The 27991-nt window shown below is 33.7% G+C and overlaps 2 protein-coding genes across 2 annotated transcripts; one reads left to right on the top strand and one right to left on the bottom strand.

Annotated features, from left to right (window-relative positions):
* Positions 1 to 5: 5 nt before the first annotated feature.
* Positions 6 to 25059, top strand: LOC126822011 (protein O-mannosyl-transferase 2). Its single transcript, XM_050550727.1, has 20 exons — positions 6 to 558; positions 6998 to 7082; positions 7953 to 8057; positions 9046 to 9154; positions 9670 to 9778; positions 12861 to 12926; positions 13231 to 13324; positions 13557 to 13663; positions 13846 to 13928; positions 14568 to 14677; positions 15024 to 15151; positions 15507 to 15585; positions 17364 to 17515; positions 17670 to 17758; positions 18008 to 18084; positions 18261 to 18332; positions 20159 to 20315; positions 20802 to 20942; positions 21224 to 21335; positions 22372 to 25059. Exons 1-20 carry the CDS (start codon positions 194 to 196, stop codon positions 22475 to 22477), a joined length of 2346 nt encoding a protein of 781 aa, XP_050406684.1. The 5' UTR covers positions 6 to 193; the 3' UTR covers positions 22478 to 25059.
* Positions 23683 to 27962, bottom strand: LOC126821389 (galactocerebrosidase-like). Its single transcript, XM_056101023.1, has 2 exons — positions 26015 to 27962; positions 23683 to 23691 (listed from the first exon to the last, which is right to left on the bottom strand). The coding sequence occupies exons 1-2, from the start codon at positions 27947 to 27949 to the stop codon at positions 23683 to 23685; spliced, it is 1944 nt and encodes a 647-aa protein (XP_055956998.1). The 5' UTR covers positions 27950 to 27962.
* Between the last annotated feature and the right edge of the window lie 29 nt (positions 27963 to 27991).

Here is a 27991-nt window from a genome sequence, read left to right as displayed (position 1 = left end):
CTGGATGCTCGAGACAGAAGGGGGAACAACTTTGATAAAAATTAACTTAAAAAATCAATCGCTCAAGGCACAGGTATTGTCGATTCTCAGCGTGTTTCTGCCATCACGGCAACAGTTCACCTGTCGTCAGTAAACAACAAAATTATTGATTTATTTATGAATTGGATCTGATGTCCCGAAGAACTTCATTAACATGGCTGACTCCGGGAAGAAAGGTGCTAATTACACAAGTGCTATCAGGAAAAGGACCGTTTCTGATAAAAATGAAATGAGGAAAGCGGTAAATGGCGAAAGAGGAGAAGATAAACACGAGAGCATGAAAGAGGAAAGGGCTTTACAAGAAAACACTGAACTTTCAGAAAAGAAAACGACAAAGTCTATGCTTGATAAGAATACAAAGAAGACAACAGTTCACGAAGAAAATAGCAATACCGGTATATCATATGATGGCCAAGATACCAGAAGAGAAACAAAAGCTTACCATGTTTGTTTGTTTATTTTTTCAATAGCATCATTAGCCACCAGGCTTTATAATATAGAAAACCCTCCACATGTATGGTAAGTTATATTCATACCAGCAGGTCAGTGGGTACTCAGGTCCTTGGGTGGCGGGGGGAATGGTTAGGTTAGCTAGGGATGTGCCCACGGCGGGCGCTTGCGCCCGGCACTAAACTCAGCGCTCAAAATTTACCACGGCAAATGGTAAAAGCCGACACAAACCATGTCTGTCACGGCATAATTTATTTTTGTGTGCCGTAGTAGACCCTATCATCCCAAATTAGTTTAAAGAAAGAAGTAGGCCTATTGGTATTTTGTTTATTTATATTTAGAAGTTGTGTAGGTCTATTCATTTTACAATTCTAGTCTTTAAATTTGTATATTTGCCGTAAATCGGTCACCCAGACCAATTTACAGGACTCCAATGTTAAAGGTTTGGCTGTTGTAAATGGTGTCATACTTTCGGTTTTACAATCAATTTTTAATGTACTCATTCTACCGTTAATTCTACCAAATCTAAACTAAATCCTAGAGACAGCTGGGCTACAGTCCATTTTATTTAGACTTGCCACAAAAAATAACTTTGGTGGCAAATACATATACAAAAGGCAGCAGATGCTCTGAAAATACACCAAGAAGGGTTGAATTTTCATAAAAGACCACTCCCCCCCCTCTAAAAAAATTCTTTATTCCTCGCTACGCTTGGCAGCTATTTTTTCCACCACTCAGCAAATCCTGGGCACATCCCTGATTAGCATGTTTGTGCTGTATCATAAGTCATAAGGTCTGTCGAGTCTGTTGCCTGTGGGTTTTCTCCGGGTCCTTGGTATATTTAATTTAATATATATTCTTAATTAATTTGAAAGAGACATATCACTTGTATTTGACCATAATATAGCAATGAATAAGTCTGTTTATAGAAATTTAAATTGATATAAAAATTATGTCAATGTAAGTCAATACACTGACAGAAATTATTAAAATAAAATTGAACCACGTGTTAGTCCCAAAATGACCTAGTTTGTGCTGAGTGGACATTAAACACCATTTCTTTCTCTGTCTCTCTTTCAGGTCCTTGGTATATTTAATTTAATGCGATATAGGCCTATTCTTAATTAATTTGAAAGAGACATATCACTTGTATTTGACCATAATATAGCAATGAATAAGTCTGTTTATAGAAATTAAAATTGATATAAAAATTATGTCAATGTAAGTCAATACACTGACATAAATTATTGAAATAAAATTGAACCATATGTTAGTCCCAAAATGACCTAGTTTATGTTGAGTGGACGTTAAACCCCATCTCTCTCTCTCTCTCTCTCTCTCTCTCTCTCCCTCCTCTGTTCTCCAAATCACTGGCTTTAATTATTATATCAGGTCTCTTGGTGTCTGCTCATTGGTGTACCCATCAAGGCTTACTAGTCAAATACTTTAATACTCCAATACCCAAAGAAAAGTAAAACTTGTTTGAAGCCGAGCTATATGTACCTGTAACTATCTTTAATGTTACAAAATTTGAAAGAGCCATATATTATAAGGTCAACTTTGCCATTCTATACTTATTTTCATTTTAAATTATATTACTAATGATCTTGTAAAATCATAGTATAGATTCAAACTGTCTAATAAATATTACTAGTCCAGTATCGTATTTTAAATAAAGGGAAAAAGGGCATTCACTTATTTCATTATTACAGAGCTTCAACTACTGAGTCTGCCATTGATGTCCTAAAGTGAATTACTCTTAGTGCATGCCAATGATCTACCATTCATCAACGTCCAAATGTACTGCATAATGGCAACTACATGTATTTGTAAAAATTTGAAGATTGTCAAAAACAGCAACAATATAGTACTGAGAAAAAATTAATCATCGTCAAAAACAGCAACAATTGCTGTATTTTGGCCATGATTAATTTTTTCTCAGTACTACATGTTTATTTAAACCTTGAAATGGAGGTTTACGTTCACACTTTAGAAAACCCAGTCAACCCTGAAATTATTTTAAGAAGCTATGGAAGTAATTAATTTTGATCAGTGACTGACAATGTAACCAGTCAAGCAAGTAACATTGTAAATTAATCTGTCACTTTATAACAGATAAATTACAGAGACTATCAATTAAACTCATTCAGCTACAGTCTTCTCAAAACACATAACAATTAACTTGATATTTTTTAATGAGTTTACTGATTGGCTATTGTGACACAATAATAAATAGGAATTAGCATTTTTACTGTTAAAAATAATTTTAATAGGTTTATCATGATTTGACAATACACAGTGTTCAGATAAGATTGTATTACCCAATAATGCATTGCACAGTAGATATCGCTTGTGGCTTATGTATTTTGCAATATTTACTGCAATATTTTCTTAGAGATACGTATATATTACTTGTAATAAGTTACTGCTCAAAAGTCCAATAATTTCTTTTTTTTACCAGGTAAATTGTTTAAAGATGATATTGTTGGCCTATAATAGATAAGATTTTATACTTCTGTTTTTTTTATTATATTTATATCAATTACATCAACACTCTTCGATAAAGTAACAACCCTGGCAGAGCCTTAGTTCTGTTAAATTATCGATATATTTGTGTGAATATATATTTGATATAGAATACATGTAATCTTATATGAGATTCTCAAAGTATGCGAAATTAGCCAATCTGGCACTCAGATTTAGATTTTTAGCCTCTAGAGTGTCCAGAAGATTTTTGAATGTGATCAAGGGTCATAACTCTGGCCGTAATTGTTGAAAATCAATAGGATTCTTCGTCTCATGACCGTAACCATTGTGTATAAATTTAAAGTAGCTAAGTCTCTAACTCTACATCATCCAAAATCTTCAACATTGAAAACACAAATTATTTATCAATTTAAATCAACATTGATGTTGTGATCTTACCTGGAAAAGATGGCCTTCTGATATCCAATATTTAAGACAAAATAAACATTTTACAATTGGTACACGAATCGTGTACCATAATGCGTTTCAGCGCTCTCTGCACAAAGGTACTCAAAAAAAGAGGCTAATCATACTCCACAAGTAATGTCAAATGGTGACGCTATATTCTTATCTGGAGAGCATGTGCAATAAATGCTATCGGCGTAGACTGGAATAACCAGACGATAGAGATTGCCATTCGATTGAGACTTCTGGCGTATTTCGCCAAACCTAACTGATTAGAAATTACACTAAAAACAGAAACGATTGAATGTAACATTATTGTATGCCTTGCGACCCATTTGTGTCAATTTCTAGGTCCAAAATATTAGCGATTTAGCTCCTTTAAAGTCTATCGGATAGTAACTTTAACCTCTAGAGTGTCCGCAAGATTTTTCAAAGTGAGCAAGGGCCATAACTCTGGCAGTATTTTTGGAAACTATTGAAAATCAATGGGCTTCTTCATCTTATGACCGTAAACACAGTGTATAAAGTCAATCAGATATCAACTTGAGCCTTTAGAGCGACCACAAGATTTTTTAAAGTGATGAAGAGCCATAACCCATCTCATCATAACCTTAAAGATGGGTTCCCAGAAAAGTATTTATCGGGTTGTTATTTCCAATAAAAGTATGGTAATTTTGGTATATATGGAAAGTAGAGATATCCAATCTTACTAGAAAAATACTAGATTCCCCGAAAAACAGTCAGGGAACGTATACAGGACAAAAATGTAAGGGTTCCCCTAATCAACAGCCCAACGATTAGGAATTTCTGTACGCGTGATGTCAAAGGTCACACGCGAACATTGAGCACTTGATGTACAAGTTGATAAACTTTATGAAGAGTTAGACGTACAACACTTTCTGAGATAAAAATGACAGAAAAAGACGCGGGTAGTGGATAATCCGAGAATTTAATTAGGATTCGATATTTGTAATAAATAGTAAGCGATTAAAGACAACATCATCTTATGTATGCAATCTCCTCTGACTTCTCAGAGAGGTAAGTCACGTGACGTAAACATGACCTGGTTTGATCAAATTTTTATAGCAGGACATTCCTTCGCAATTATGTTTGAGAAGGATTTGAAGCAAAATTATGACAAATTAATTAGTTTGAATATGTTTTTAGTCCATATATACCATTAAATCACCAAGTTTGTATGCGGGAACCCATCTTTAAACACTGTATAAATTTAAAGTCAATCGGATATTAACTTTAGCTCGACGGATGGGGGCGACGACAATATACAACCACATTTCAATGTGGGCGTATAAAAAAGGTAATATCAAGGGTTTAATAAAACACGCCCCGGTGTCATCAATATCAATATCAGTGATATTGGCGGTAGTCTGGCAGCAGGTCGACAAACCTGGAAATATAGTCCTCCTAATGTTTTTTGATGGATTATATATCTTCAGTATGTGTAGATTCAGAATCCAAATGATGCCACCCTGGCATTTAGTGGGGTAAAATATGTGACAGAATTACTCGGACTTCGGTTTGAAGATGTTGTCTATAAGAATTCGACCCGTTGAATCTAATGAGCATGGGTATTCCTACTAAAAGTGACAGCTATTTCCGCTAGGGGGCCAAATTCAAATTGGTGGCTTATTTTGGCAGGAAACTTATAAAGTTCTGTAAAAAGGTGTGTAATATGTGTAGTTTAATGGTCGATACGAGATATTAAGTAATATAATTGATATTGCACGAATGCTATACCTATATATTACGCAATGTCTCACATGAAACCATTAAACAACTTAAAATACTGAAACATGCATTTCAATGGAGTACGTCATGCGAGTTCAATATTTCAACTAGTATGAATAATGTACGCTTGGCACATTGCCAGTACCATTATTAGAAATAATGGTACGCCAACATCAAAGGTTGACGTCACATCTGTATTTTAAATCGAAATATAGGTTTTCGGTTTATTAAATATATCTTCAATAAGTGTAGTTTCAGAATTCGGATGATGCCACCTTGGCATCCTTGGGGAAATTAAAATATTCAAGATGGCCGTCATGAGGCATTTTCTAGTTACTTACATTAATTTAATGGGGTACAATTCAGGACAAATTCTCTCAGACCTCGGTGTGAAGGTAGTTTCTGTTCGAACAAAGGTATTCAAACCTGATGATATTCTTCCCCATATATTCTTATAATAAGGACAAAAACTATACAAAACAAAAATTATCCAGTGAGTTGAAAGCAAATGTTTCTAATAGCTAACTGGGGGCTCACATATTTGTTTTGTGCAGCCTCAGGTAATGGGGATGACATTTGTCTTGCCAGTTGTTTGTCATTCATGTGTGCCGGTATAGCTGGGGTTTTGTATTACGCTGACAAACATTTTCCATCCCTTATTCCACCCGGTTTTCTAGTAGAGAAGGTGACACAGACTGGTGTCATAGTGGATCATTATTTATCTTGAGAATTCGCTCTACGTAGCTTCTGTTCGTATGGCCCTGTAATTTGTGCTCTTAGTCCTGTGATACATAAGTTTTTACATTACCGTTACCAGTTCTATTTTCTTCCATGGTCTACTAAACTTAGTTATTTTGTTGAATTTGGGAACCATATTGGCGTTTGATTGGGTCCTGGCACATTTTGCCATTCAGATATGAATTCTGCGAACCGAAAAACATATAGTTTAATACATTACTTATATCATTATGTCTTGCCAAATATCATTTTGAATATGAACTCAACCTGGAATACTTTTTTGTCAGAACATGTTTTTATGTTTATATCTGCAGTAAATGACACCGAAAACCTATAGTTTAATATATAGCACAGCTTTTTGGTTGACTTTATGAGTTTTCCACCCAAAATGAGGAATTAGCCATCTTTTTTAGGAGGAATACCCTAGTTCATTAGATTCAGCAGGTCAAATTCTGAAAGAAATCACCTTCACACAGAGGTCCGAGAGAATCTATCCCGAATTTTACCCCAATCAATCAAATACATGTAACCAGAAAATGCCTCTTGAATATTTTAATTTTCCCAAGGATGCCAGGGTGGCATCATCCGGATTCTGAAACTGCACATACCGAAGATATGTAATACACCAAAAACCCATATTTCAATATATTAACATTTTTTAGGGAACTTTATAAGTTTCCGTTTTGAATTTGGCCCTTTAGCGGAATTAGCCATCACATTTAGGAGGAATACCCAAGTTCATTGGATTCAGCGGGTCGAATTCTTATAAAACCCATCTTGAATATTTTAATTTTCCCAAGGATGCCAGGGTGAATCTACACATTGAAGATATATAATCCACCAAGACATAAGGTGGACTATATTTCCACGTTAGAGCTTAAAACTAGACAATGGTGAGGCAAATATTTACTACTGATCCCTTTGTTTTTAATTTGTTGACCAAATGTATTTTACAAAAATGTATAAGCTTGCTTATCGTTGATGAACACATGTTCTTGAAATTTGCCTAATTGTTTTTATTCTTACAAATTGTAAACTACTTTCAATTATTGTGCATATAGATTCACCAGTGTTTTGTTGTTTTTTTCAGTTGGGATGAAACACATTTTGGTAAAATGGGAAGTTGGTATATTAATAGAACATTTTTCTTTGATGTTCACCCACCTTTAGGAAAGGTAAATGCACTGACAGAAAAAAATGTATTGTTGAACTTGTACCAATGGAATTATTTTCTTCATCCAAAAACTAAACAGAAAAGTTCCTATTAACAGATCATGAAAGTTTAAACAGATGCCTCTTTGTAGGAAATTAAAGCAGATGTAATTTTAAAAATCAATTATCACTGTCATGTAGATCACATAAATGTACAGCTGAAAGCATTCAGTTATTGATTTATATCAATTATACGGGTTTTCATTTACATGTATTTGTGGATTTAGAATTAATGGCGAAATATTTCAGATTATGAACAATTAATAAAATTCCATTACCACCATTATTATCTTAACTAAAGATCTTTGATCTCTTTCATACATTAGAAAAGTAGGACATAAGACCCCATATTGTTTCATTTTTTTCACAAGCAGGCCTACATGTATGTCACTTTCCATCGACTGAATATTAAGCTGAGACCAGTTTAGGATATACATGTTTTATTGAAACCTTTTCTTTTTTTTCAAGATTGCACTCAATGTGGGACCCATTATTAAAACTCAATTCTTATGTGCTTTTCTTTCCTTGATACAATGCATGTCTGTTTATATTGGTCTTTAATAGCCCCAAATTTCTAATAAATGTCAAAAATAGTGCAAGAGAAATAAGCCAGTGAGTTAACAAGTAATATCTTGATAGTGCAAAGACATTTTTAAGAAAGTACAGGTAGTGCATGAACCATCTCCTCTTGCCAATTCTATAGGACAGCAATACGTAGGACTACCAGTACATGTATACATACTTGATCTAAATAAAACATCATAGATTCATGTCTACTAGTTTACGTTAGTTTCAAACATCCAATAATATGAATAGACATTATCGAATTATAGATGATGATAGGATTAGCTGGCATTTTTACTGGTTATGATGGTAGTTTTCCCTTTAGTAAACCAGGTGATGACTATGGTGACACAGAATATGTAGGGATGAGAGTAGTAAGTACATGGTTTGTTTTTCTCCTCAAATTTAAGGTCATTGGTATTACTCTTATTATATCTCCACATTTTTATGTGGACGCATATTGTTTTCACCCCTGTCCATCCATCTACAATTTGTTTTGGACAGTCTACAGGTCACAATTTTTGTCCGATTTTGATGAAACTTAAAACATATGTTTATATCACAAAGATCTTGGTTCCTTGCGATATTCGCGCATATCAGACCTTAACTTCCTGGATTATGGCCCCTGATTTTAGCTTGTGGACACTCTAAGAGGTCACAATTTTTGTTCAATTTTAAAAACCGTTTAAATATATCATCGTTACACCCTGATGATGATTGCATTTCGAATTTCGTAAAAATCAGACTGAAACTGACCAGCAAAATGGCCGCTCCTTGAACGCAAATAGTGTAAAAGTATGTAATATCAAGGTTGTGGACCCTCTAGAGGTCACAATTTTTATTTGATTTTGATGGAACAAAATATATGTTTATATGTTTCAAATTTCGTGCACATCAGACCAAAACTTTGAGGATTATAGCCCCTGATTGTACGAAAAATCACATTTCTAGCTTTCTGACCTTCTAGAGGTCACAACTTTTATCCGATTTTAAAAAACGTTTAAATATATCACTTGCACCATAAAAATCGGAGAAATTAAAACGTAACTGCCTGACAAAATGGCCGCTTCTTGTTCGCAAATAGAGGTCACAATATTTCATCCAATTTTGATTAAAATTAATTCCTTTTGATATTTGCGAATTTCAAATCATTATTTACTGGATTATGGCCCCTGATCTTACATGGCAACCACATGTTTTAAAAACTATAAAAAAAACAACCTATTATTAAGCTTACTGATAAGAAATTTCTCCATTGTTTATCTAAACCTTTATATAGTTTTCTTTTAATACATAGGTGTCCTGTTTCTTGTATGTTCACATTTAGCTGTTCAGTTTGAATAATATTTTTTTAAATTTCAGGCTTGTGCTATATTGGGAGCTGCCTTGGTGCCTTTATCTTATAAAATTGTTTGGTTATTAACACATTCCATTGTTTCCTGTATTTTTGCTTCATCACTTATTTTATTTGGTAAGATAGGTCTTATCTTGTGAATTTCTAGTCAAACTGCAGTTTTTTTTATAACATGACTAAGACAGGCCCATTTCAGGTAAAACTTGTTTGTTGACGGATTGGTGACAAACTTTGATAAACAGTTAGGATAACAAATTAATAATTAACCTTGTTCAGAAAAAATGAAGATTTTTATTATGACTGAAAAAATATATTGTCAGATAATGAAAATTTCTATCAGAGGTTATCCATGTCTCATTTATAGGATAATTACATACAAGAAGAACATTTGTTGTGTTCCTTAGTTTTAGAGAAATCTTAAAGGAGCTAAACCTCTTTGATTTAGGCCAAACTGAAATTGTCTTCTAACAAACAAATCCAATGAATAAGCATAATTCAAAAAGATATAGTCATTTTAATCCCGTAAAATAATAAATTTTCTGTGAAAGAAAAGTTGAACCCAAAACTTTATTGAACTATATGTTATGTAGATTTAAAAACATCATTTAGATTTATCTACTTTTCTTTTTCAGAAACGGGAACATTAACTCTTTCAAGACACATTCTGTTAGATCCTATTATGATGTTTTTTATCATGGCTGCAACATATTGTATGCTTAAATTTCTTTCTTATAAAAACCGGTAAGTAATGGGTATGTTGATTTTTTAATATACCGCTAATTTAAAGATACATTAGTTAAGATTTTAATAAAGAGTTGGCCATTCTTGATATAACAGTTCAAAAATAGGCGATAAAAAAAAATATTGAAAAAAAGTCAAATTACTTTATTCTGAACGCAATTATATCACTGTTGGAAGTTTGGACTAGAAATAGACATCAACTGTCTCCGCACCGTCTCCCAGAATTGCTGATCGTTTGATTGACAGATGGTCACTCCGCCCACATATTCTTGATTATCAAGTAACATTCTCAATGCCTACGGTACTCTCGATTGTCAGTCCTTTCATCGGCAGCGACGTCAGCGATGTTCAGCCATTTAATGATTTAGTTATTAAATGGACGATTGTTTAAATCCAAGCTGTATCCAAGCCATCTGAGGGTCTACAGAGTTAATTTTGGGCTTGCTATGTAAATAAAGGTCTAATTGATAATTTCTATAACATTTGAAGCCTACAGAAAGACATGCAATAGACATATTTAGCTCTTTAACTAATCCATCTTTAAGCACCAAACAAACTCATTGAATTTAATCCCCGTCCAACCAGATTCAGTTTTTTTCAACCCCCCTCTTTCCCAACAGATGAATTTAGAATTAGTTTTTTACTTGGATTCCAACATTTCATTTTTATTAAGTTCCATTAAGAAAACTTCATGTATTGCATTCTCATGGTGAACCTCAGTTTTCCTTCCCATTCAAAAACTAAGTACACTTTCAAAATTAAGTAACACAATTTGACAGAAGATGAGGTTTTTTCATGGACAGATATCTCGGGACAATGGCCACCAGCAGAGTCATCAACCCAATTGGAACAAATATAAGTTTACTTACCTTTTTAAAATTACATGTTTGGAAAAAAATCTTGGGCTTTGCTGACTTGATCTCTGTGGAGCTGAACATCCTGGCATTATAGCAATAATATTTCCACCAAGTGCATATAAGGACTGTTTAAATTATTGTACCTACCATATCGTATTACTAGAAAAACTGATTTTACCTGATACGTCTTTAGTTAAAAAGGAAATCAACAGATAGTTGATCAAATGATTCTATTACTTGATGATATATGAGACCCTGTATATCTCAATCTATCACTGTGATAGAGAGATACAAGGAAGACTCGCGCTGACCACATATGGCCTCCCTTTCTATCTAGAAAGCCGTACATGCATAGGATCGGGTGTAACCTAGCATCCATAGCGGGGACAGATCACCTCATACATCATACACCCGCCAAATGACTGGATGACCAGAATCCCTAAGATGCGACTCACTGAACATATACATGGAATCTCAACCCCCGGATTTCACACACCATCATGTCTTAAAATCAGGGCCAACGATATTTGCTTTTGAAATCAAAAACGACAGAAAGAAACCTAATATTTTTATAAAATGATGAATTGGCATATAAATTTTTTTTTTCAACCTTTTTGGGTTTATAATTATTAAAAAAATTATTTGTTATAAGGTTATTAAACATTTTATATATTTGACACTATAAATATTGAAGGCACATTGACAATTGTTCTTTAATGATTAATTGGTCTATCAATAAGTTGTTGCTAGTTTTAGGTCTATAATTATTTAAGGTTTTTAGTTGTTATAAGGTTATTAAAGATTGATTATATTTAATACAAACATTGAAGGCACACTGGTAATTGTTCTTTATGTGTTCTTGGCAGTGGAAACTAATGATGCAAAAATCTCTTTTCTTTTCAATTAATTTTAAGTTTTTTGTTATAAATTTCATTTTTCTCAAATTGATAAATTCAATTAGAATTGTCTGGTATTTCTAATGACATAAAAAGGTTGTGGTTGTTGGGTTTATTTGAGGGTTTTGTTAGGGACAACTTTTATCTTCTCAATATTTGGCTAGTCAAAAAATACGTACCGGTATTTGTGTGTGGTTATTTTTTGTTTGTTTATTGTTTTCATTGGGAAGTTTTGAAAAAAAACTTATTGGCCTATATTTTTAGCATGAAAATTTACCAAAGCTTCTTTGTTTCCAGCAACATTGGGACAAGAAATTATCACCTACCTTGGCATACCTTAAATTACATCCAGCTTACACAACCCATAACATTATTCTACTGTCACTAGGCCTAATATTTTTCTAGTTTTACTCTCCTTCCTACTTTTTCCCCCAAATTGGAGTATTGGACTAATGTTAAGGGTTATAGGCCCACAATGTCATTGTGTGTCTCATTTTGACTCTCAACTGTAGGCCTTTCTCTATTTGGTTTCTTCAGTCTTTGTATTCTTATGCAGTTATCCATCATTCTCTGTTATGTTTTAGTCCAATTCAGAAAGCATCCCTCTCTGACACAGGTAACCAGGCTTATGAAACCTGGTCATGCACTTGTTGACCAGCAGACGCCAGTTTCTGTTAGGTATAAGGGAGATAACTCTATTTTGTTCCTTTTTTGGACATGATATTTTTCATATTTTGTCAATTGAATTTTTTACTATTATTTCATAGTATGTTCATAAACAGTTTTGGATTAACTTTTATTGATTATTTATAAGTTCAATTGTTGCACACTGGCCACTAGGCCTGTTATTTCAAGATTTGGTCTTGAATTTAATGTTTGCTTTGACGTTCCAAGTACAGTATCTTAATATTACTAAAGGTGGAAAATTATAACTTAATTTTATAAATTTCATCATTTCTTATAAGATATATATTTATGGATTGCGAAAATCAGGGGATTAAAGGAAAAATTAATTGAAAATAATATCCAGATAACTGTGTAGGCCTGTTAAGGCCTGGAATATGAACCTTAAAAAATGGACTGTATTACTATAAACACATTTCCTCAATTGCTATGATGACTCTGCTGGTGGGCCATAAGAGGCTCCAACTAACTTTAATGTATGATTAGACTCAATATATCTGAAAAAAAGGCTACAGATAGATGATACATGTTTTGTTTAGTCATTCTGCAGCCTTTGTGATAATGGGATGATGAACTGTCATGAACTAAGTGCTGGTTAATGTTTATGCTGTAAATTTTTTATTTAAAATGGTTTTATATTTTTAGACCTTTTACTATATCATGGTGGTTCTGGATGTGTGTAACAGGTTTTTTTCTAGCTTGCTCAATTGGGTAAGTGTTTAAAACAAATAAGGTTCTAAAAGTATTTTGGATAGACATTTAGTGTTTTAAAACAAAAATTTGAAAACAGTGTGCTAAATATTAAAACAACAACAGTTTTATATATTGTCAACATGAAAACAATCTTATATAATTAGAAGCTTACTTTTTCAAAAGTTTTTAAACATTTATATTTTCATAATGTCCTCTACTTTAATATTCCTACTTCAAAAATGGGATTCTTCTAATAAAATTTCTATTATCAAAGAATTATTTGTTTCTGTTCTGTAAAATAATGTGTTGTTATATATTTTAGTGTTAAATTTGTTGGATTGTTTGTGATATTATTATGTGGTATATCAACTATCATTGATCTCTGGAATATTTTAGGAGATATGTCATTATCTTTTGTAAGTTTGTATACCTTCATTGATTAAAGCAATTATTATTCAATAATATATCGTGAAATAATTAGCTTTTTTTTTTTATTTTAAAAAAAGCCTAATTTTATTCATCTCGGCAATACCATGCCACAAGCATATTCATTCGATACATATAGAAGCTAAAAATGCATCTACACATAAATAATTATATATTTTTATTGTCTATCATACAATATTATTTCTTTTGCTTTTACTACAGGTTGATTGTTTTAAACATTTTGCATCAAGAGTTGTTGGCCTTATTCTGATACCGGCCATATTTTATGTTATATTTTTTGGAATTCATCTTAAAGTATTGAACAGAACGTAAGTCTGTATTCAAAAACATTTTGCTTAGGCTTGGAAATGACTGTATGTGTTAGTAGAACTGTAGAAGATATTGACAAAAATTGAATGTAGTATAAATTAGTAATTAATTATTCAGCCATGATAAATAAGAAATTGATTTTATTTGTTCATAATGTTATGGTTCTCTTATTTTATTTCAGTGGAAATGGAGATGGATTTTTTAGCTCTGCTTTTCAGTCACAATTAATAGGCAATAAATTGTATAATGTCAGTATGCCAGCTAGTAAGTTTTGTGATTACTGTATAATATAAAGCAAATGTATTATCTCTCACTATTTGAAATTATAAATTTAGTATTTAAAAAAGTATGAACTACATGTATGCATATAAATTACTAAATATGTATTGTCCTCACAAATTGAAATTATAAATTTTGTATTTAAAAAATATGAACTACATTGAACTATATCTGTTCACATAGCTAAAAAAAATACTTTTGCATGTACATTATTAAAGTCATTTTTTCTGTTTTACTATGTACAAGGGACAAGGGACATACGTTTTCTGTCATTGGTCAGAAAATATAAACTTATTGGCCAATTAAAACATCTTTATCAGTATGGAAGGCTGTGATCTCTAATGATTTATTAAAAAGTTAAATCACATCCAAACCCTAAACAAGTTGTTCTGATGGGTTTAGTATTAGAGAATAATTAACTAAAAAAAAGAAACTGTTCTTTTTAAGCGAATTTGTGTTCTTTAGTCTAATGATATTACCGTGATTTGAATGATTGACTGGACTAATTTTACCCTAAAAGAAGAACTGTAATTTAATCTTAAGTCAATTTGATTCTTTAATCTATCAATATTATTGTAATTTGTTTAGAAATGTAAAATATGGTAATAATGCTAATGCTTACAGATATAGCGTATGGAAGTATTCTAACATTAAAACAGAGAAGAACTGGGGGAGCGTATTTACATTCACATTGGCATCTTTATCCAGAAGAACATCCACCTAAACAACAACAGGTATATAAGATTCTATGCTTTTTTACTGGTCTTTCTTTTACAGTTTCAGCAAATTTCAATTGTCTAGGGTTCTGTTATTTTCATGCCAGTATGAATACAGAAGAGTAGGCTGAAACACCCCTATCTGGGCAAAAATCTCTCTCGTAGTGCATGTAACCATAGAAGTGAATGTTATGAAATCTTAGTCTCACAATGACCAATGTATTGTGTTGACTTGACTCATAATTCAAACCTCATTCCATATGACCCAATGTTGGCTAGAAGTACACTGCAAAATACACCCATAGAGCCAAAAGGGCAATTGTTACAATTCTCTTAGAATAAAACCTTAATCAATTGTTTACAGATCACTACATACAGTCATAAAGATGAGAATAATTATTGGATAATAAAACAAGCTGAGAAAGAACCTGATAATGATGCCCCACCACAGTTGGTTCGAAATGGTGATATGATTAGATTAGAACATGTTGTGTAAGTCTATATTTTACATTCATCTGTTTTATTCCATTTGCATCAACATGTAATATAATTAATTTGGTCATCAGAATTTCCAAAACAGTTTTAGCTTATGCAGTCCAGCAGAAAGACTTGTCACCTGACATGTGTCTGTTTTGTCAAAAATAATATTGTGTATTCTATATTATTTAAACTCTTCTGTTATTAAAAATGTTGAAGATTATTTTCATTAAGTGATCTTTTCAAAAAGTCTGCCCACCCACCTATATATCATAAACTGACTTTTGGATGCTAGCATGTTTATATTAATGTAAAAATGTCCTTTTTTCTTACTAGCCCACTGAATAATTTTAATTTCTATTTTCTACAGAACTCATAGAAATTTACACAGCCATAGAGAACCAGCACCCATCAGTAAAAGACAGTACCAAGTTTCAGGTTATGGGCAGGTATGTTGTTGTTAGTTGTATTTTACTTCCGCTTCCACCGAGGTGATATCGCAGGTATGGTAGTAATAACTGATTTAATTTTAATACACAATCTGTTAATCTCTTGGTGTGTATTTCATTATTCTGTGTATTGAACAACCTACTGATCTGAGTGTATAATATACCCCCCCCCCCTCCCGCAAGTGTATGTGTATTACTATTATAGTAGAATAAGCAATCCATCAGTCTATGTGTATTGTAGTATAATATCCATCTGCCAAGAATGTTCAAGGTATATGTCTTTGTGTATTTTGGTATATATATACAACTTGTTAATCCATGTGTATCATAGTTTAATAATATACAGTAGAATCTGTATGAGCAGCCACTCCTATTCAGCGACATCTCCTTGTAAGAGGTCACGATAAATTCCCCCCGTAGAAATTCTGTTGTTTCATCTCTTTATTCAACGGTCACTCCTCTAACGCGGCCAGCGGTCACTATTTTACTAATAAATTCAACAAAACATCGCCCATTCAACGGCCATTGTTGAATGATACCATCTTGTCGTTCTTTGTAACACCCCCGCTAATCCCGTGAGTAGTAGTTAATTAACTGGACCCCCACTGATCAGGTAAAAAGAAATGTAAAAATAACAATCAACCCGGGATTATCTGTTAATTAATCTTTCGTTTTATTAAACGACTAACCTGACCATTGTTTTCACGCGTAACGACACATTATTTGATACTGATTGAATAAAATAAAAGTACCGAGTTTTGTCATGATCATCTAGTATCTCTCTTAGCGCCTCCTATAACATTACATACAGAGTTACACCCCCTGTAAATAGGTGATAAAATTAGCGATGTTTTTTGTTCATGTGCTTTTTTGATAAAATAAAATGAATTCATCGATTTTCTTCACAAAAATGGATAAATATTATCGAATGCATCACAATGGTAGACAGTAGTATCGAAGGTTGGTACAAAATGACAAGTTTACAGAAGTTATGTCCGAGATTTGAGTAAAGAATTTTCGTTCGGCGCAAGATTCAGCGACGGCCAAATTTACCGCTTCCAATGCATCCAAGCGTAATATTTAATTTATGTCGGCACAAAAAGCAACGAGATTTTATTAAGAGGCCACTCCCGTTAAGTTATGTCCGAGATTTGAGTAAAGAATTTTCGTTCGGCGCAAGATTCAGCGACGGCCAAATTTACCGCTTCCAATGCATCCAAGCGTAATATTTAATTTATGTCGGCACAAAAAGCAACGAGATTTTATTAAGAGGCCACTCCCGTTAAGCGATCAGTTGTGAAAATTCCCTTGGGTGGCTGCTTAATGCATATTCTACTGTACACAAAAAAATGGGTTTTAAAGTCCTACTGTTGTGCACCAACAGAGCTAATGAAGATGAACAGACAGTTGCTCTATAGCCGTCTCTTTATTTCACATTCCCACTATCAAAGTGTACATGGAACCTCATTTTTTTTGTTACATCTGAAGAACTGGACATTGTTCCTTGCCAAGCCTTCCATCATGCACCACTGATAGTTGACAACATGCAGGAAAATCCTAAGGAACTTTCATTTCCACCACTAGGATTGGACCGGGGATCTCATGGTTTACGAAACAACTTCGAATTTATCAGTAATCTATATGTAGTATAGTTGAATATAAATATACAGTTTATTTGTCTGTTGTATTAAAGTTCAATAAACAATAATATTATGTATATGATCAATTCTATCATCAAGCAGGATAATAAAAATGACAATTTTTTTAATACTACTTAGAATGGATATGGAGATGCTAATGATATATGGGTCATAGAGATACAAGGAGCAGCCAAAGGTGCAGTAGTTCAAACTGTTAGATCTAAGCTAAAGATCATACATTATCATGTCCGCTGTGCTCTGCATGCCAATGACAAGAAACTTCCTAAATGGTAGGTACTTAATATCCATTATTCATTTCTAAAAAGAAAACTTTTACTATTACAAATATTTGTTCTTGACACATTATTAGCAAATATTGTCTGAAGTTTCTACTAGAATTTTATAATTTTTTTTTTTATGTCTCATTAAATTATTTATTTGTAGGGGTTGGGAACAATTAGAAGCTACATGTCATCCTAATGTCAGAGAACCTAAAGCTTTGTGGAGTGTGGAAGAAGTTAAAGATGCAAGATGTAATTTTTATTTTCATATTTTTTTTATATTAATTACCCAAATTACAGAAAGTTATTGACATTCAAAGCTATTGACAAAAGCCATTGTCTTCATTAAAATAGACACAGATCTGTATTGATATCCATAATTTCAAATTGAGTAGTGTAGACCCAATATGATATTGTTTAACAAAGGTTGTGGATGTGATATTTTAAAATTTGACATGCTTTGTAATTTATTATATATGTAATTGGATTTACTGTTTTCAGTACCAAATGTCAGTTTTGAAGTCTATTGCCCAAGTTTTATTGAAAAAATCACAGAAAGTCATGCAGTGATGACACAGGTAATTTGCTTAATCCTCATTAGAATTTTACTCAGAGTAGTCGTCCTTGTTTAATTGTCAAATGACACTATGCAGAGACTGGCAATAATAAGGCTTAAATTTATGCACTTAATTTATAAAATTAATTTTGAGATATAATCTTGATGTTTGATATTTTTAATTTATTTATTTTATAGGGTAATAGTGGGTTAAAACCAAAAGAAGGTGAAATAACATCAAGACCATGGCAATGGCCAATAGATTATAGGGTAAGATACTGATCAAATTGTGAGGGTTAAATATGGTTTTCTTAAAGTTCAGGTGTTAAATGTGACGTATAATTTCTCTTTTTAACTTAATTATGTGATTCTATAAGAGTCATGGTGGCTCTATGGCACTGGGGGGGTTGGATGGCCGAATGGTTAGCACGTGGGCGCTGTATCATAAGGTCTGTCATTGAGTCAACTGTCATGGTTTCAAATCCCTGGTTGTACGTGACAAGGAGTAGGGTCGTCTGTCCAACCTTGTGGGTTTTCTCTGAGTTCTCCGGTTTCCTCCCACTGCTAAAGACCCCTACGCGGAAGCGAATTATAGAAATAAAATTGAAAAATGTGTTAGTCCCAAATGACCTAGTTTGTGTCGAGTGGACGTTAAACCCCATTTCTCTCTCTCTATATGGCACTGGCTCACTAAACGGGGGAAAGTGCTAGGTACAATCGTGGTGTTGGCAGTAATTTATTGGCCTGGTTTCTCCTTGTCTGTAGTGCATGAGAGTCTGGCAAGTCAAAACATCTAGTTCGAATGATACATAAAAACAAAACAAGGTCCCACATGTTAAAGATACCATGACATTTAATTGGAAATTGAATTAAGAGTAGATCGTAGCGGCATTATCCAGACAAAATTTCCCTCAAAGCACTCTACTTGGTGTATGCCCGTCTCATGAGACTGCTTGGTGTTGAAAAATAAGCGATGTTATTCTTTCTATGTAAGTACAGGCAAACTCAGATCAGAGAAGATAAGTCTTAATCGTTTCACGTCAGAAATATGTTTCATCACATTTATTCTGTTGGACATGAAATTATAGTCAAAATTGAATGTCAACAGTCCAATCAACAACCAATACATTAAACAAAATCAATCGGGATTAACCAGCTCTAAATATGTTACCGTAAAGTGTCTGGTGACAATTGCGGCTACATTATGTCATAATGCACAACACTCAATTAACCATTGCATAACAGAATATTGCAGAGAAACTAATTGTGTGATAAACGAGGTTATCCAAAATAGCTACAATGTAAACATTGGGTAATCGCGGCACTCATGGAATTTTTTTATCATCTCTTGGACACAGCAGACGAACAATATTTTCACCATCTTTTAATACATTTAATTAACTGTCCGAATACCCCAGATCAAAGAGAAGGGCTGTCATGTTACTTATTGTGTTTCACCAAACTTGATAGAACTAAGACATGTGCTTTTCTGCTAAAATAAATATTTCATGGATTTTATTCACAAAAATGGATAAATATTATCAAATACTTAAAGGTAGGCAGTAATAATTGGTACAGACTCGTTTATAGAATCTATATCGGAGATTTGAGTCATAGAATTTTTATTCCAATAGCGAGTTTCAGCCACAGCAAATTTACCAATGCGAGTATTGATGTTTGATCCTGATGCATCCAAGGCCAGGGTAAAAAAATTCTTGAAATCAACAGTAACAAACACTGTTAAGTGGCAGTCATGAAAATTCCCTTTATTTTACTGTACTCAGAAGAGATTTGATTGGACGATAAGAATAGACACACTCTTGTCAAAAATTGCAAGTTTTCGGTTTTAAGTATAGCAAAGGCTAGAGAGTGATTTCTTGGGCCATTGCTTCAGAAATATGGGTAGCCGGCCGCTATCTCCATTTTGTATTTTGAGGTCACACAAAGATCCCATAAAAACTGAAAGATTGGATTAAAATAGCTATGCATCACTTGACTAAGTATAGTCAACAAGATGTTAACCCCACCCCATTTGATCATTTCGTAACTTGCTTAGAGCAATGCATAATAAATTGCTTTTTCTTTATTTATTGCAGGGTCAGATTTTCTCTGGAAAAGATTTTAGAATTTATTTGCTTGGTAACCCAGTTATATTTTGGTTATCACTCATTGTTATGATAATATTTTTCGTCATTTATATCATGTACTCTTTACGATGTCAGAGAGGAGTACCAATGCCAAAAATGTTAAAAGGTAATTATAGACTGGAGTTAGATTTTCTTTTTCTAACTTGTTGGAATTGTTTTGTCAGACCCAAGGAGTGTACAGTTATTGAAATTCAAAGCGCATACCGGTATTTATTTTTTGCCTCCATCACTGAAACTATCCTCCATCACTGAAACCTTGTAAATTCTCTACAGATTGTAATATCCTAGATGTTTACCAAAAAAGCATTTGTTTGCCGTCACGAAAGCATTATATCAGTTTTGTGAAGCTACAAACAATTCCATTGTGGAAATAATTTTTATTAAGCACTACACCGGTTTTATGAAATATTTATTTCTGGTTAAAAAAGTACTGCATGTGCATTCTTTGTATGTCATTTCCAGTCATAAGGTGCATTTTGGTGGTTTTTAAAACCAAAAACTTTTATTGCAGTGATAATTGAATATATATCATGGCCATTTTTATTATTTGAATATCTTGTTATTATTTTTAATTCATATTTTTTATCTATAGATTATCATACTAGAATGTTTACAGCATGTTGGTGGCTCGCTTTAGGCTGGGCATTACATTATATACCTTTCTGGTTTATGACCAGAGTTCTGTATTTTCACCATTATTTTCCTGCCTATTTATATAGTGCCATGTTAACAGGTAGGACATCATATTTAGAACTTTGTATTGTATTACACATCCTAGACATTTGTAATCATAGTAGAACCGTGTTCAGTGCTTTCTCTCTGCATACATCCTACAAAAGGTAAATGTCATTTTTCTTCTCAATTGTAAGACCACTTATAATCTTCAGATCATTTTGACCAGACCAGTATTTTTTGTCAGAGTAGAAATTATTGTGGCTTCAGCTACAGCCATTCCCATTTTTGTGACCCATCAAGCGAGTATATTATATATACTTTGTTGCTGTCTTTTTCCAGGTATTATGTTGGATTACATGGTCACTAGAATCTGTTTAATTTTACCAGAAAAATACACTATTAGATTTTTCTATTCATCAGTATTCGTTATTCTCGCCATCATTGTTTACAGGTAAGGCAATCAATTTTCTTTCTGATAAATAAAATGTTCTTTACAAGTTTACAACCCAGTCAGGGTTTATAATTAATACTGAAAAAATCACACAAAAAAATATATCGGATCAAACAATTTAGTTATCTTCTTAAAACTATTATTGAAAATATGACTTTTCTTATGATTTGGAAAATATAATTGTAGACTTAAAGTGATTAGTAAGCTCACAATAAATAAAAAGAAAAGCTTTATCAAGCACCAGATTTGACAGTATGTCAATATTCGCGAAGCAGGCAGTTAGGGCTTCTAGTTCGCATACATCCCATTCAAACTTGTGTAAATGAGGCCTTATTCATAATTGCGGTACTTTTAGATTTGCAATACGTAAGACATCACTACAAAATAATAAGGTTTTGGCAACAAATATATTTTCTTCAATAATTTAGATATTATCTTGAATGCAGTGTAAACTTCAGATCTAAAAGAAATATTTCTTCAATAGTTGTTATATTAAATCTTTATGCACAACTGCATTCCCCCATATATTGTAATATTGTCATTGGTCCACAGTAGGAACTAGAAGGGTTTTACATGCCATGCATGGGCAAGTAAAACTGCAGGTATAACGCACAAGATAAAAAAAAAACAGACTAGGTCTTATCAGTGAAAATAAAATAACTATTAGAACTTATAGGAGGATGGGAGGTTGGATGGCTGAATGGTCTGTCATTGAGTCAGCTGGCATGGTTTCAATTCCCCGGTTGTACGTGACAAGGAGTAGGGTCACCTGTCCAACCTCATGGGTTTTCTCCATGTCCTCCGTTTTCTTCCCACTGCTAAAGAACCCTTTAATCATGAAATGGCCTAGTTTGTGTCAGTGGAGGTTAAAACCCATTTCTCTCTCTCTCTCTCTCTCTCTCTCTCTCTTTATAGTAGGAAATGTTTTAAAAAATAGGTCTTTTAGGAGCAAATGACACTGTATACATGAAATTCCCCAACCCCCAATACTAATATTTTGGTCTCGAACCAATCATTTATTTACTTTATTTTTCAGTTTTTATCTTTTTCATCCTTTAACTTATGGTATGTCTGGTCCGCCTGCTAAAGATGAAACAAGTATGATGTATGGATTAAAGTGGCTTGATAGTTGGGATATATAATTCTTATTCTTTTTGTGTAATGGCAGCTATGTTTAATAGTGAAGTAGAGTTTACTAGGCTTGATTGCTAGTCAATGATATTGACTGAGAAACAGTTCGAGAGAGAGGAAGATGAATCTGTTTATAGTTCAATAACGTAAAAATTAATCTTTTGTCTTAATCAAATATGACAGACTCTTCTTATATAGAAATGTTTATACCTAGTCCTTCACATTAGCAAAACCAGGAAAGTCGATAGCGTTACTCAAGAAACACCATTTAATGGGATTTTTTTGTTGTGATTTTATAGTTAATGCTGTCTATCTAGATATTTAGAATGGATAATGATCAAATAAAAATTGCTGAAACTTGTCCCCTTTGATTGTATTGTGGGGTTTACACGGTTTCCTTGTTTTAGACAAGCAATTTAAAGTTTACCTGGAATTGAATCTGTATGGGTTTGTGTGAGTGATCACTCACTTAATTGATTGAATATCGCACCATTTGGCATTGTGTAGTCTCAAAATCATTCCAAAAGAAAAATCTACTAAATGCCAGTGCCTTTTTCTTGGCTCAATATCTCATTCCATTTAGAATAATTGGGTCCTTTCATTTCGCTTTGGCAGACAGTCAAAAAAGCCATGGGGAGAACAGTCCATCTTTGCCAATAGAAATGTTGGAGCAGCAGACAAAGGATATGATAATCAAATCTTCTTCCTATATATATATATGTTCTCGATTGACAAATGTTTTCTGTCTGTTTTGGATAAGTTAATGGAGCCGCCCAAAGTTTTATAAGAGAAAAAAGGTGATATATACATACACATTTTAAAGAACAATATTGGTGTCAGTCATTATGTTTTCCTTTTGCTTTCGTCACTTCCGTTTTTTGAAATCTTCATTACGCTTCTATAGTAGCAGTGATGTCTGTGTTAAAATTATATTTGGAACGTATTGAACCAGTTCTATCTATTATGTGATAATGACTGACACCAATATTGTTCTTTAAGAGTTAAATATTTTAATGTTATGGTAGAAATATTTTTATATTGATTTTCATCCATAAGTTTATTGCACATATTTCAATAATTATTAATCAGCATAGAATATTAAAAGTATATGATCTGTTTTGCATAATTACAATATTTTTTTATTTTTTCCTGAAATTATATTATATGTCTTTTGAATGATATTCTTACAAATTGTTCAATTCACAAACAGCAAAAATCAAGTGTACTTATAGCAATACTTATTTTTAAAAATAACATTTAAATTAAATTTGGATGTAGTCTTCTTGTTTTTGTAATGCCAAGAAAAATTATCATGGATATATGTTGTTGTCACCTGCATCTTTCGTCCATCCTCAATTTCTTATGAATATTCTGAAGGTCAGAGTAGGTAACAGATTTTTTTCATATTTGCTGGAATTTTTTAGTGGGTCATAAGGAAGATTTCGAAATTCAGAATTGTTCAATTCCAAAGGTTTGCCCTGTTTATGTTGAAACCCATTGTAGGAATTAATGAGAATTTTATAAATTCAGTGAGATTGTTGAGGTATATGGAAGTATAAAAGTATGTAATACCAAGGTTGTGGACACTCTAGAAGTCACAATTGTTGTTATCAGATTTTGATTAAACATACAATATATGTCTATGTCCCAAAAATCTTGGTTCCCTTTGCTATTTGCGCATACCAGACCGTAACTTCCTGGCTTATGACCCCTGATTGTACAGAAAATCGTGCCTTTTTTAGCTTGTCAAAATTTTTTATCCGATTTTAAAAACCGTTTAAATATATCACCAACGAAACTGACCGACAAAATGGATGCTCTTTGTACACAAGTGTGTAATACGAAGATTGTGGACCTTCTAGAGGCCACAATTTTTATCCGATTTTGATGAGGGGGGTTGGATGGCCGAATGGTTAGCACTTGCGCTCTGTATCATGAGGCCTGTCATTGAGTTAACTGGCGTGGTTTCGAATCCCCAGTTGTACGTGACAAGGAGTAGGGTTGCCTGTCCAACCTCGTGGCTTTTCTCCGGGTCCTCCGGTTTCCTCCCGCGCAAGCAAATTATTGAAATAAAATTAAACCATATGTTAACCCCGAAATGACCTAGTCTGTGTCAAGTGGAGGTTAAACCCCATTTCTCTCTCTCTCTCCGATTTTGATGAAAGTTAAAATATATCTTTATATCCCAAAGATCTCGGGGGACTCCGCCCCTTTCGATATTTGTGCATTTCAGACCATAACTTTCTGGATTATGGCCCCTGATTGTACGAAAAATCGCTTTTGTTTTTAGCTTGTTCTCTGTCCATTTCTTGCAAAATGTGGATGTATCTTGCCTGGCAACAGCTGGTTAAAATCTCAGTAGGATTTGTACATTGGTATATATATATATATATATATTGTATATTACAGGTTGTGGCCTTTGTAGGTACTAAGTGTTATACTGTACAACAATTTAATTGTAAAACTAACAAGACCCTGTGTAATTTTTATGTCAAATATTTATTAATCATCGCATATTAAACTAAAGCATGAATGCACATTGTACTATTGTATATTTTATTTATTTACATATTAAAAGAAAATCATACAAAGAGTCTGGATTAATATTTTTGAATGTGGAGATATATTGCCGTCGCCCCTGTCTTAAACCCTATAGCCTAAGGATGACACCTATTGTTTTTGGTACAGTGTGTCAATCAAATTGCTTCACTTTAAGCCGAGAAAACCTTATTTTAAAAATCACCGTAGCCTCGATTGTTATTGTTACCGCTATAATCTTCTGCGACCGAATAGGCTTTCCTTACACGGTTGAGAATGTTCTGGAATAACTAACACCAATATTTCATCTAATTCAATTTCCCAGCGGATACAATCCTCACTGAAAAAATTCTCAATGTTAAACCACCCGGGAAGGTCTTGGGCCAAGCCATCGATGTTCAAAAAAGAAATTAAAATCAAATGGGGTTCATGCAGTGTGCTATAAAGGTAATTTTGGCCCACACTTATTTCAAATTCTAAACCCAAGAGATCTTTAATCTGCACGCCAACGTGTACATGGGTCCTCGGTTGTTCTGCCCACTCGGAAGACTAAACTTTATGCCTTGCCAAGCCACCCCCACCCTCTTCCTTCACTACTGACAAGGGAAAACAACGCCGGAGAAAACCGAGGAACGTTTTTGGCCAACACCGGCATCGAACCCATGAATCCCTGGTTAGCTTGCCACCGCGATAATAAAGACAACATTATCAATATGTTTCATATTGCCGTAAGAATATTTCCCTTGACCTGTACTTTTCTAGCTTTTTAAAACAAATAACTTAATAATTTAAAGCGGTTTGAATATTTGGTGGTCATAAAGTGAAAACATACCCTCCTCAAACTGACCTGAATTTATGGAGGCATTAATGTATGCAAAAACAAGGCTGGGTAATTATTTACGTTAGAAATTTATTTTAAAATCAAGATCAAATTTTAATTTTCTAGTAAGTTGATTAATGATTAAATCATCAAAATCCGCCAATCCTAAAGACGTTGTTCCTATACCAACAAAACCTGGTTCTGGGGACGTAGGGAGTGAAATACTAAATAACATTTTATTGTTAAATACGGCAGTTGCTTTATAACCGTTTACGGAAAGTCCAGCGGTATTCCATTCTTTGTAGATGGGAACACTTGTAAGGTTTCCATATTGCACAGTGTGCAAGCTAGCAATATCTGAATTAAGTAAATAACGGTTTAAAGTGGGGTAGATTACCAGAAACACTCCAAAAGCCTTGTGCGAGTCACAACCCGTTTCATTAATACGAGCTGCCAAAAATATACCATTGGCACTACCAGGCAAATCTAAATTAAACCGGATGCTAATGTTTACATTAACCCACTGATATGATCCTATGATAGCGAGACTTCTGGGAAGACTGTCCGCGGCACACCACTCGACAGATGGTTGAAGGGACGTTTGCCGAACAACCTGATTTGGTGGGGATCCAGTTTGGACGATTTCAAAACTTCCTATTTGAGGTGAGAGATTATTTGGTTCAGAATAAACAGGTGCTTCCTCAAAATCATCATGATAAGGCACTGGAAACGGTTTACTAGGCGGAGGGGTTGTAACTTCCTTATTACCGGAACTAACAGTTGTCAAAGTCCAAACTTCGTCTACCCCAAGATTTAATCGCACAATTCCATTGATGACAGAAATAGGATCTTTGCGCGTGAACATTTGGAATGTTTGGTCCCGACTTAGTTTGCTATATCGGACATAAAACTGGCGAATATTTCCTAGTTTTCCTTTTAAATTAAATTCAACGCTTTGACTTGACACATTGTAGGCTGGGAGTTTGGGTCTTATACAAACTGAAGTATCGTGACTCATTGTCTCTATTACTATTGTCAGTTGACTTTGGTCGGGACTTACGAGGGATACAAAGGTTCCGCCATACTGCAAATTACCTACCCCAGAACCGTGTTGAAGATATGACCATTCTGTTGTTGTAAATTGGGTTGTGTGGGCACTGACCCAAATTGGTGTTTCTATATCATAGTGACCACTCCATGGTTCATTGGCAGTCATCAACCCATCTCCGTTATATGGCAATCCTTCATACCAACTAGCAATTAGGGCCCATGATATTGTACTAGTCATAAATCCGTTGACATAGTTTCTGTTTAACAGCCTAGCCCAGCAACCTCCTCCAACTAGGTCATCTAAAGAACTGAAATCTTCAGAAGACCATAGAGGTTTACCAGTCTGCAAGGCTCCCACGGATGTTGAAGTTCCGGGATAATGAACCCCAATACCGTATATGGCATCATCAAATTCTGGATCCTTCATAATATCAAATGCTATATTCCAGCCAAAATAATCCGCCGCTATAATTTTTACGGAAGTAAAATTATTCATATCAAGCTGTTTTCTTAAAGTTTTTACATACTTTATATCATACATTCTCTCATTCCAAATCCCAATATAGTCAATATCCAGGCCGTTCACTTCCCGAGCTCCCAGGATCCAACTGATGACATATTCAGCTAATTGACCAGCGTCTGTATAGGGATTTTGTGTATAATTACCAACCCATCCTGGGAAACCCCAAGGTAAACCATAAAGCTTGATATTTGGGTTTCTCTTTTTGGCTTCCTTCATCAACCACCATTCATAACCACGTAAATAATTAGTATCGTTTCTATTTCTCATATGTGTTGCTTCCGTACCGTCAGTGCTCTGTGCATCGCCCCCAATCTCCACCTTTAATATTTGTAGACTAGCTCCTACGTTTGGTTTGAATAGATAGTCTAGAATTTCATCTCGCTGTTTTTGTGGATAATTCACAAGAAGCTTTGAAGACGCACCAGCACTCAATCCACCGATACCATCAAATCTTCGTCCTAAACCATTTGTAATGTCCACAGGATAAACGGCTTGACCATATAAGGATGTAAAACAGGTGAAAATGACGATCGTCTTTGAAATTACGCCCATTGTTCGAGTGCAGGTGTTTAAAGTATAAAATGATTACGAACA

This window comes from Patella vulgata, chromosome 5 (assembly GCF_932274485.2).
Source record: "Patella vulgata chromosome 5, xgPatVulg1.2, whole genome shotgun sequence".
NCBI lineage: Eukaryota > Metazoa > Mollusca > Gastropoda > Patellidae > Patella > Patella vulgata.
This window is presented reverse-complemented; position numbering and strand designations above follow the sequence as displayed.

Coding starts and splice junctions, on each gene's coding strand:
- LOC126822011 (XM_050550727.1), top strand. CDS start 194: ATGGCTGACTCCGGGAAGAAAGGTGCTAATTACACAAGTGCTATCAGG. Junction 7,083..7,952: donor TTCACCCACCTTTAGGAAAG/GTAAATGCACTG, acceptor ATCGAATTATAG/ATGATGATAGGATTAGCTGG. Junction 20,316..20,801: donor AATGCCAAAAATGTTAAAAG/GTAATTATAGAC, acceptor TTTTATCTATAG/ATTATCATACTAGAATGTTT.
- LOC126821389 (XM_056101023.1), bottom strand. CDS start 27,949: ATGGGCGTAATTTCAAAGACGATCGTCATTTTCACCTGTTTTACATCC.